At 37.7% G+C, this 12,141-nt stretch overlaps 1 protein-coding gene across 3 annotated transcripts in view; it reads right to left on the bottom strand.

Moving 5' to 3' along the window:
* Positions 1–1,006: 1,006 nt before the first annotated feature.
* Positions 1,007–12,141, bottom strand: part of LOC126415935 (protein spitz-like) — a 496,935-nt gene continuing 485,800 nt past the window's right edge. For all 3 annotated transcript variants that reach the window (XM_050083469.1, XM_050083468.1, XM_050083467.1), the window contains 4 exons: positions 7,602–7,663; positions 7,380–7,512; positions 4,927–5,026; positions 1,007–4,824 (listed from right to left, as the gene is read on the bottom strand). In XM_050083469.1, the coding sequence (XP_049939426.1) occupies positions 4,717–4,824; positions 4,927–5,026; positions 7,380–7,512; positions 7,602–7,663 (403 nt within the window). In that variant the 3' untranslated portion in view covers positions 1,007–4,716. The remainder of the gene's footprint in view (positions 4,825–4,926; positions 5,027–7,379; positions 7,513–7,601; positions 7,664–12,141) is intronic.

Raw genomic sequence — 12,141 nt, forward strand, 5'->3', positions numbered from 1 at the left:
ATCTCCCACCGCCCCACCCCTCTCGATTTGAACTTATTTCTGAAAGTGGTCCACAACCAGGTATGGGTTTGTGTGCAGCATCTCCGCCTCTCCTCCCACTGCCAAGTCACTCCAGTCAAGACTGGGTGCAAGGGTACATGCTGACACCATCTGTGCTCTTGCAACAGCTCTCAGGTTATTAGTTCATCAGCATACCTGATGATGGCAACATGGTCACTTGCCGAAATATTGTGCCCGTCGGACACTGACATCCGGCTTTCACCTCAGACTATTTCAATTTATGTTTGGCTGAATATTTAACAATAAATAAACAAATAAATAAAAAACACACATTCATTCAGAAGAACGTAAAAAGTGTAAAAATTATGGGCTAAATACTCTCCTACCATCCTTTCTAAAGCCCAGCAGATAAGGATTGGGAAAGGAGGGAGAGGAAGCAGACGACTGGGGTGCGAGAGAGAGGGGGGAAGGGAGGGGGAAAGGGTGGAAGGGAGGGGGAGAGGGGGGAAGGGGAGAGGGGGGAAGGGGAGAGGGGGGAAGGGAGGGGGAGTGTGTATGTTTTGAGTTGCAGCAGCAAAGAGGGATACTGCAGATTTTTCTGTGGCTAGGTTTGTACATTTGAAATGAAATGTAAGAGAGAGGCCATAGACTGCCACTGCCAATTGGTGGTCATTAAACTAAAATTTCATGCCAACATTTTGTGGAAAAAAATTACTTTGAATGAGGAGCCTCTTCAAAACAATTCAAAAGAGAAACATAGAAGTCATAATCTAAAACAAAAGAAGCTCTGTATATATTAATTTTTCCACTACTACTTCCCCCATTCCAGTTGTTCAGGTTCTTAAATAGTATTTTCATTTTCATGAATACACACTATTTGTAACAGCATACTCAGCTCTCTACTGCTAACAGTAATTGTGGTATTATTCATTCGTTAACAAAATTCACAATTAAATAAAAGGAGGAAAGGAAGATTAAAAACAACTTTGTTTATATTTTGATAATGTTTTATTACTGAAGGCTACCGCAGTTTTACTTCAGATTCAGTACAACAACTATTGCCTAAATTGTGCTGGTGAGCTTATATAAAATAATAATACAGCGAGTGCTCTGTGGCTATGCCATAATATTCCTTTGCAGTATTAGTCTGGCAATTTCAGAATAAAATGGCTGTGTGGAAACATTTTTGTATCACAAACATCTTAGTTTCAATTTCTTGAGATTCTGTTACATTTCATAAAGCTCCACATAACTGAGTACTTTATTTCCAAAATTAAACTGCACCTGATACACAATGTGTCGTTAAGATGTGAAGACACTTAATACTTTTCTTACACTGCCAACTAGATGCTTCAATTAAATAAGCATCTGGCAGTGAGAGAGCTGTATTAGAAGACTGTAGACATCAATGTTATTTATATCTGATTGTTTCAAAATAAATTAAAAAATTTGTCACTGGCAAATACCATGGCTGCAGGTATTCCTAATCCTTTAACTGCATTCTAATCTCTAACAGCCGCCATTTCCAAAAAATCACACTTCTGGTACAGAAAACATTACTTTGGATTTTTTTTTTTACTTTTATATCTGCCCCATAAAATACTACACATTAAATTCAGTTTATGCCAATATTTAAATTTAAGCGCATCCTACAATCAGAGATCCAAATTCAAGATCCGTGATATGTATGAATTATTGTTTATGTTAATGCACACATTAGAATGAAATTTAACAGTAATACTACAAATTATACTGGATGTAACTAAAACAAATGGCAGGACCGAAAGATTTACAACACAGAAGTGCGATTCTGGAAGTGGAGGACAGTATCCATAAAGAAACTGTGTTACACATATTTTTGCTTTTTAAAAAATTTACTTGCAAATTCATGACAATACACCAACCATAACAACAATTATTACAATTTTAACAACATGAAATACATTTTAGAAAATTATTTTCTGAGCATAAGGAACACAACAAATTATTAAAAATAAGAGTTTATAAAAAGGAAGCATAATACTATGTACAACATTTGCAATGTCTTCATACACAGATATTACCAACTATAACTCATAAATTAAACATTAAAGCATGTAGATGTTTTAAGTATGGAATACATTACCATGATAATTAAAGACAATTGAAACACTGAATCTTTGGACATAGAAAAACACTGAAGTATAATGCACTGTAAAAGTTAAATCAAAAAATCTACATTCATGCAAATGCTCTCACTCTTGCTCACACCAGTGACTAGTTTTGAAGGACATTTACGCATATTTGGTGGCAAGAATACATTACGAGGAATTTGTGTTTCCACTGTTTTGTTGAATACCTGAGAATCTGTGAAATATTGTGTGAATTCTAAATGCTATTGAATGCAAATACATCACAATCTGTCTCATATACTGTGTACTAGTATGAAATAGCTGTTGACTTGCTGAGTTATTCTGATGAAGATAACTCTGCACGTAAATAAAGATAAACAAAGTGCAACATTATTTAGACAATACCAGAACAACATGCAGCCATGGTACAACTGTCTAAAATAAGTCTGTTTAGTTGAAATTTTTGTGAGGATAATTACTCTAGGAACATTAACAATTAACATAACTATGGAATATGTTCAGTGCATAACTGCTTTTTGGAATACTTATCATTGTGTATATACATACACATACACATTTAAAAGCTGACATATCACATTGAAGCTAAACTCAGCATGTGAGTAATAAATACGGGCAAAATTTAGAATATATCATTGCTACTCTTCTAATTAACAATTTAGTTTTAACTGCTGCAATTAATTATTAAGAATGGTTAGTCTCTTCCACCATCACATATGCTGACACTTTCCTTTTGAAACATCTGTAACTGAGGCTAGGTGCTCATTTCTACAGAATTCTTCACACTGCAGAAGTCATATATTTGCATATACAGTTATTATGACTGAAACTTTGGTATGGATTATTGAGGGAGAAAGTTGGCCTCATATTAAATATTAACTTTATATCTTTGGTATTCATGTGTAAGAGAAACAAGAAATTTTTAATATAAAAATAAAACTTGCAGCCAAGGTATAGTGTTATCAGTAACAACAATGTTCCTTCCAAGTTAGCAAGAGGAAGCTGGAATGAAACGCAGCAAATTACCAGACAGGACAACAGCTGCCAAGAAGGCTAATTACACATACATTCATCTCCATACATTCTATTTTTCAGGCACACATATATGTACACCATATGCAAACTTATAACTGGATTAGAATACAAGTGCTAACTTCTAAAAATAATAATAGCAATAATAATAAATTAGGAACCAAGTAATTATAAATGAAGAATGGAAATAAGTAGTATGTTCTGTAAGATTATGAAAAATTTGTACAGAGATGAAAACAGAGGCTCTTCTCAATATCTACAAAATATACATGTTAGTACGGAAATAGTCCGGTATCAAATGCACGAACATACACATAAATATATGCATACTTTCAGATTTTCAAAAATTATGAGAAGACTTTTAATCTTTCTTACCTTGGAATACTTCCACTTTTATACTTTTGTTACTATTTACATATATTACAAAAACAACATTAATATTACAGCTGCCAGAGTTTAATTAATGAATATGTTAACTCATCTTCCAGCGCAATAAACAAATTTTATTTCAGTATCTTCCAATGGACTACTCTGCATACAAAATATTCAACTTTTGATACAGAATGAAACTAAACTGTTTCCTGGCATTACAGAGAATTATCGTGCTTCCAACAGTTACAGGGAAATATTGTTTGTGAAAATAAACACAAATTCTGTATTTAGAACCAAAAATAAAATAAATAACAAATGAATGAGAACTGAAAAATTTCTGTTAGGTCTATGATGTAATGATTAACTTAGCAACCGCGATTTGACAATAATAAATAAATACAAATTAAAGAAAGTCACTGTGAACGGAATGTGTTGTGATTACTAGATAATTTGCTTTACAGTAATTACATAGGATAATAATTATCCTGACGCTGTCATACATAACTAGGTTAGTGTCCCACATATCATGTAATAAGTGGAATCACTCGTGCCAGAACACAATATGTAATGACTTAGTACATATCGGTATCAACTGTCAGCTCACTAATGAAATGCCATTACATCTGTTTCTATTGCAGGTGTAATACTATAATAACAAGGTTTTCCTCCTATGTATCAGTCAGTACAAGAGGTTGAACATGAATATTTGTGAATAAGCGTTTTTATCAAAGCACAGCTACTCGCCTGCCAGCAAGAAACAGATATATAAGCCTACTCTAACATCAGACAGACTATATTCCTCTGCGAGGCATAAAAAAGGCAATACTTTTGTCATTAAACTGATACAGTTGCTGCCACTGTAAAAATATTCATCCATACCAAACAGTCAGTTACCATGCTAATGTATCAGGGAAATAAGGCAGTCTTATTTAGTAAAAAGAAAAAAAAAGAAGAAGAAAAGAAATGAAAGAAATTAACAACATAAGAAGCAACAGAATGTTACTTCACAAACTGAACACATGTCTAAACCACTGTGGATCTATCTCAATATTCACATGCTGAGTGATTAACACATCCATTTTCTGGCTGCCAAACTGTATGTGTCTTATACAATACAATAAATATATTTTCATCAAGCAAAATACTTATACGAAATAATAACAGACGGAACTATTCACATTCTTCACGCTCTCGACACAGGTTGGTGCCACTGACTGCTAGGCAACTGTTCTGTGCCGGCATGAGTAACAAGCGTAGTGAAGCCTGCTGTTTCCACTGGCATATGAGATTCCTGAAACCAAACAACAGACAGATAAGCAATACTTCAAACAGTGGTATTGAGCAATAAAATTTCAAATTCACACAAGAGTATACAAACAGAAAATGCACTTACAGATGAGTTCTGAGTCTGATTCGATCTACCAATGGAGATGGCCAGTACATCTCTACTGAAAGGTCGTTGTTCGAGGTCTCGACTGCTACCGTCTGTACAACTGCAACATAAGAATAGGTTATTTATAAAAAACAACAGCAACTACTACTCCTACTACAACAACTTAAATATATGATGTTGTCAATGTCACTGTCAGGATATCTGTAAAACCAAAGCGAAGTTCAGAAGATCTACGTGTGATTTGCAGGTCTGCCTTGATACAACTAGTTTGGTTATTATAGCCAGTTGCCAGTGAAATGGTGTTTATTAGTAAAAATCATAGGAACAAAGTCAGCCAACAGACAGCACTGAATAGATAAACTTTTAAGCATAAGAATGTAGTTTTCAAAGTAGACACCAAGTGAATCAAGGCTAACACAACATGCATTATGAGGAAATCTCAACAGATTATTCAAGTACTGTCATCGAAGTATATCAACAACACCTGTCAGCAACTGAGGGTTTCAATTAATTATCATTTGTCATGTAAGAAACAAAAAAGTACAGTTATAAAAACTTAACAGAAGATGACCTGATAGCAAATCCTCACTAAAACTAGGTTCAGAATATAAAGTGTTTGCATCATGGCAGCCTACAAATCCCACATTGTACTCTGTGTGCATGTATAAACAAGATCATCATACAAGTACTGGAACTGTAATGGTATGAACTTTACAAGGGAGTTCCTGGCTCCAAAAGCAGAAAAACAGTCAGAAACTCCAGTACAGCAATCGTGAAGGTCACTCTCTTCACTCGTGTACAACAGAGACTTGCTGCTGTTCCTTCAAGAGAAAATCCAGAGGACTGAGACCAATAGAGTGACTTGGCATGTCACAATCCCAATATAACCTTTATCACTTATGAACCACATTGTACTGTGTATCTACTACACAGGCCATCTGTCAACCACACTAAGTTTTCTTACCACTAGCCAAAAGTCTTGAAATCACGCTATTATCTCAATATAGGATGATTATGGGCAATATAACTGTAAAAAATTATCTTTTCTTTTTGGTCCAGGAATACCCTCCTGAAATTTGTACCATTACTTATCAGACACATTGTACATTTATAAAACAAAGAGGTTATAATCAGAATTTATTAAAACAGACTCCAGTGCTGTGCTGCACAGTAGAAAGCTTTTACATTTCAAATGACCATGTGAGTAGTTATTAGATGAGTGAGAAACGCATCTATGGTTAGCATACAGACTGTGAATAATGGCCAAATAAAGGCAGCAAGGCCGCTAGATTTAGTAAGGGCACTACTGCAATGACCTTATTTGCATGATAACAGGAAATGAAGGAAAGTTGTGGAATTTGCTGTTGTATTATCACTTACATCTCTAACACGGCAATTTAATATTCTTCAGTGCCAAACCAACCAATATTATTCTTGATCTGTTAAAGAATTGTAACTACAAAAGGCCACAAATTTCCTGTGTCTAAGTGACAGTCAAATTTACATGAGACAGGTGGAAAAGTAAGTAAACTGCTTGTTATTATAAAAGTAATTGACATAACTGTTAATACATTTATCCCACTGTGAGACAAGGCTGGCTATGTTTTCATGGAGCAATGTTTGCAGTTGCCTACGCAATGATTTTACCCTGACATCACCTCTTCATCTGAAGCAAATCAAGCGCCACAAATGTCTTTCTTCAGGACTCCAAAAATTTGGAAATTGCAAGGGAAGAGAACAAGGCTGTTTGGAGGATTTGGAAGGGCTTCCCAGTGAAACTTCTACAGCATAATCTAAACAATCTTGGGAATGAGTGGGCCCACTCGCATGTTTCTAGTACACAGCAGCAAAGTTCCACTAGCAGCCATCCCCTTAGACATTCTCCATACAGTGCCAATCTCTCCCGTGTGATTTCCATATTTTTGGAGCCCTGAAGAAATACATTCACAGCCAATGATTTCCTCCAGTTGAAGAGTACACCCATGAGTACTATCATTGTTCTGTAGGCAAGCATAAACTTTTTTTACATGGAAGTGTTGACTCCTGTCTTACAGTGGGATAAATGAATTAACAGTAATGGTGATTACTTTTGAAATAAAAGTAATTTACTTATTACCCCCCCCCCCATCTGTCTTGTTTTAATTTGACTAACCCCATACATAGTGCACACACAAATTAGCTAAAAACAATGCACAAAATGACACGACAAATAACTCCTGTCAAACATGTGTAGACATGGGAAAAGAATATGGTGATAAGAGAAATACAAGGGATAAGCTGAGGGAGGTAGCACATGTGAGGAGCAAGGGGGGGGGGGGGGGGGGAGTTGTGGATCTAAGGTGTAAGATGAGAGCATGGGGTAAATGAGGATGAGCATTGACTCGGAGTTGGGAGGAATTCCCTGGAGAGAGAGAGAGAGAGAGAGAGAATAATTTTTACAAACAAGGGCTCACCTGGCTCGTAGTTCTTTTTGTTTTCGCTGTAGGTGAATGTAAACAGCTATACAAACAAAAACAACAAGGAACACAGCAATTGTGGCACCACCTGCAATGCTGGCCGTCTCTAGCATAACACGCTGCCGGGATGCTGCACAAAATACAAAAATCAAACTTAAGTTATTGGTCACTTCAGGAATGAGAGAGAATTTTCATCAATTCAAGCCTTATATTACTTACGTAAGTAAGTTCCATCCAAGTCTTTGTATTCGCACCTTTGTCCCATGTACCCATCTGCACACCTGCAAACAAACAGATTTGCTTAACATTTACCTCTAATTAAATTTCCAATGTGGTGCCCATGCACACATCTTTCACAAACAGAAACTGTTTGCTCTTTCTACTCTATGACACTATGCTCACAAGTAATTCCAATATTAATGATGTTTTTCATTGTGTGTTCCATAAAGAACCAAACCACAAATAATTATTTTACTTTCTAAGAGAATCTCTTCTTACAACAATAATCTAGATGTCTTTTCTTGTTGACCGTCACTAATTCTTAGTTCAAAAATTATCTTTTAAAATGAAGCAATAAGGATGAAATAAGGGATCGTCAAAACCATTTTGCATATCATGGAGTTCCTGAAACAGGTATGTAACAACACATGAACAATATTTTACACTCTCATAAACATCTGACACATCACTAGTTTGAAGTGACCACAGGCTAAGAGATATCTACAAAAATACCTTCATATTTGCCACAGACAATAAGCAAAATTTTACATAGCCCAGATGATTAGGCTTTATCACATTTTAAGGAACACTTGTTAAAACACCAAGATATTCACCAGAGCACCATGTTGCCCAATATGCTACAATTAACTGTCCCATGTCAAAAAGAGCACCACTGTCTATTTAAGTAAACGATACATGGGATACACATCAGAAACTGCAGTATGCAACTAGCAACGACAGGGATATCAGCTTCTTAGTTTCAAAAAATCTGTAACAGGCAGGAGCAGACAGAGTATCACATGCCATGAACTTGCAGCCCTACATACTAGAACAACACTCTCAACTTATTGTAGAGAAAAATATTTCTCCAAAGGAGATGACATTGTTTTGACAGGGAGATAAATTCTTAGTCTCATCCTGGCTTGCAATGGACAACAAGTCTGTAACCAGACTAAGCGACACAATTATTTCCTACACTGTCAGTTCATAACGGACTACTGTGTGCAAACTGTCAACCACGTATCGTTAGTCACTATATTTCAGGAGCCCCAGTCATGTTTTTTATGGCAGTTTTTTGGTTCCGCTGATAAAGGATCATTCCCATGCAAGTAACAATTATAAGCTACCTAGTCTTTCAAGCCCCTGGTAGTGTGTTACTGACCTGTGGTCCAGAAACTGCTACATCTGCATTCCATAGTACAGATGTCACAGGATAGTAAAATAGTGCCACATGTACATATTGTTAGAGGATTATAAAATCACACACATTTAAATCTACAGAGGACAACACTTGTGGCAGGCTACACACATTTATAGAATTTGCTTAGTGCATCAGACAAACAAGATGTTTTATCTCCAAAAATGAGATACCATAATTGTGAGTAACTTAACACATACAGCTTCCGTGGGAGAAGTACGCAGAGTGTTAGTTCTTTGTACCAAGGGTCCTGGGTACAAACCCCAATCATGGCAATTTGTTTTTATGTATTATGGGTGAAAGTGTTATACGGTACTACATGTTTATGATATGTAAAAGGGCTGTATCGAGTTTACAGCAATGTTCTCTTGGCAGTCTGCATTCACTTCATTTCTTTGAAAGCAGTAAACCTATAGAGTACCTTTGTAGTTTCAGAAAAATTAACAAACAATTGCATCACACATGTGGAAGTAGTAATAATAATAATAATAATAACAATAATAATAACAATAATAATAACAATAATAATAATAATAGTTATATAGAGTAATTTATAATTATTTTTGAGTATATCATCATCGAAGTAGTAGCAGTGGTGGTAGTAGTAGTAATAAGATCAGTAATAAGCACTGAATGTCCAAATTACTTTCGTACACCAAGCACATTTGATGAATCGCACATTTGCGTATCTACCCTATAGACTGCAGAATGAAAGCTTGTGTATGAAACGAAACTTTGTCAAAATTTCAAAGGATTGGGGTTCATCAACGAGCTTAGCCATTATCCACTTGTGGCAGTGAGAATTTTAGAAAAGTGGAGAACACAAATGATTGTATGTGAAGGACTGCAGCATAAGGCAATTATTCCATTTTTGCAATCTAATCTCTTCCGAAGAATCTCAAGCAGCATCGAACATTTTATGCATCATATGATCGTATATACTGCAAGATCAAGTGGTTGACAAATGGAAGTTATGTTTGCTGGAATTATGTGAACTGTGATTTTGTCTTTTGGTAGGTTATTTTGTAAGCCCATGTCACAAAGCACACTAGCGTCTTTGTGGGGCCCGTAAGAATCCATTATCAGCAGAAGTTTCTCTCCACTGATTTATTCGACTACCAGTTCTTGTATTAAAGTCCTGAACAGTTCTCTGGTCATTTTGCCGGAGGAGTGAGAGTGGACGATTAAATTTAGTTCTGAGAACATGGACTGGTGTGTATGAGAACTCAAAGAACGATGTTCTTTAAGGAAAAATGGTTCAAATGGCTCTGAGCACTATGGGACTTCACATCTGAGGTCATCAGTCCCCCAGAACTTAGAACTACTTAAACCTAACTAACCTAAGGACATCACACACATCCATGCCCATGGCAGGATTCAAACCTGGGACCGTAGCAGTCGCGCGTTCTGGACTGAAGCGCCTATAACCGCTTGGCCACAGCGGCCGGCCTTTAAGGACAACAAACAGTTTTGGAGCAAGTTTGCTCGTCTGTGAAAGCAAAGGAATAATTGTGTATGAATGGGTTGTCGCGAGAATTGGCTGTACAACCTCTACAATATCTTTAGAATTGCCAAAAAACATTGCTACCAACTCCGAAAAGTCATTCTATATGTCAGGAAAATGTTTTCCCATCTAACAGTTTCAAGCGTAAATAATTTAAAGAAATGTCATACTTGGGGTTTGCACGTGTGAATGTGGTACGACGATCTCTCGCTGTATCAACTCACCCACGCGTTATCTGAAAAAACAGTCAGTCACCGATGTACTTTTCCTGTGCTTTGTAGCTCTGGTGTTACTTTTAATTATCGTTAGCCGATTACGCATGCTCTACTGGACGAGAGTACATAGCACGAACTAAACCGGTGTTTTAGGTGATACTCTATCGACGTACAATGTTAGGTACTGATATGAGTGCCTGACATCTGCAGGTTTGGGTGTAAGTGCTACAACCTCCACACTGTTTAATGTACTGAGAGTAGGTTACTGAATGGACGCTTAGTTCTGCTCAGCTTTAGTCAGTAGCCCAACGTGCGTACTGACGTTAGGCTGACGAAAGCGTTCGCTGTGTAAGTGAGGTGTCCTGGGAGGGCTTGCTGTGCGAGGTGGAAGCGGCATTCCAGGCCAGGACGACAAACGCCGCGGTTGTTTCCCATTCCCAGCGCTGGGGCGCCGCTAATCCGCGCCGCAGCTGCCCGCGCATGCGTCTCGCGCACCTGCCTTTCACGAACACGCTGGCCGCGCCGAAATTCCTTGACTCCATAATGTGGTCCGAATACTTTTCCGACAAAAGGTGAAAAAGAGCAGGCGCGAGGTTTGGAGGCGGCCCGAGGCAGGGAGCAGTCCGCACACAAAGCCAGACTCTCTTCTCACGGACAGCCGTGTACAGTTAACCGATCTTCAACTACCTGAGAGCGGCCCGGCTTAAGAGCCGCGAACGTGCTCGTCCATGCCGCGACACTGTTTAGGCGCCTCCTCGGGCACGGGTCATCATTCACACCAATTGACCACGTCCGCCGAGCCGCCCGACGGCCTTCCCAGAACAGAACATCTCTTCCTATGCCGCACTATTATATGACCGAGTGGAACGACTGCTCTCGTTTGATAATGATCGATAAAAAACGTAAATCACAAGAATATCTAGTCTTCAAAACCACTAGAGAAATGTCTTTGGAGTGTGCGCGTGTTATACGATCTAATAACAATTCGCAGTTCATGCCGCCTCGTCCTGCAGAACGCATCCTCGACACTAACTCTATAAACACAATCGCACGTACACCAGCTACGTTTAACGTGAAGTCTCCAGCAATAGCAATATTTCCCTATATAAACAAGTTGCTGGGAGTGCAAAAAACAAAAGCTGTGCAAAGGAGAAATTTAAAGTACGCTCCATTTTACCCTTGTTCGGCTGAGACGCGTACCAGCGCTTTCAGGCCGAACACCAGCCACGCTGAATGACATTAGTTCCGTGGCTTCCAGAATAATATACTGAAAAGGCGAAAAAAGCACTACAATCTCCTCTATTAAAAGCTACGGGGAATTGCTTAGCTTGCAGAGAAGACTTAGTAAGCCATTGAGTCGTTTATCAAGTAAAGGGCATAGAAGCTAATGATCTCTAGTTGGCAAAAATTTCCCCCAGCTTGCCCGATATCTTTCGATACGCCCCGTGTGTCACAGAAGCGCAAACGGTTAATTAACAGTTTTGAAATAATTCATTTATTTTAATTTTTATAAAAATGGTTTCGAATTATGAGAACCTCTAGCGTATGAAATTATAGTTCTATCTCCAAGCAGTTTTACCAGTGTTTGCTGGCAGAGGGATGCATTCTGCTGTTCCTCACCTA

The sequence above is a fragment of the Schistocerca serialis genome, chromosome 1 (genome assembly GCF_023864345.2).
Source record: "Schistocerca serialis cubense isolate TAMUIC-IGC-003099 chromosome 1, iqSchSeri2.2, whole genome shotgun sequence".
Lineage (NCBI taxonomy): Eukaryota > Metazoa > Arthropoda > Insecta > Orthoptera > Acrididae > Schistocerca > Schistocerca serialis.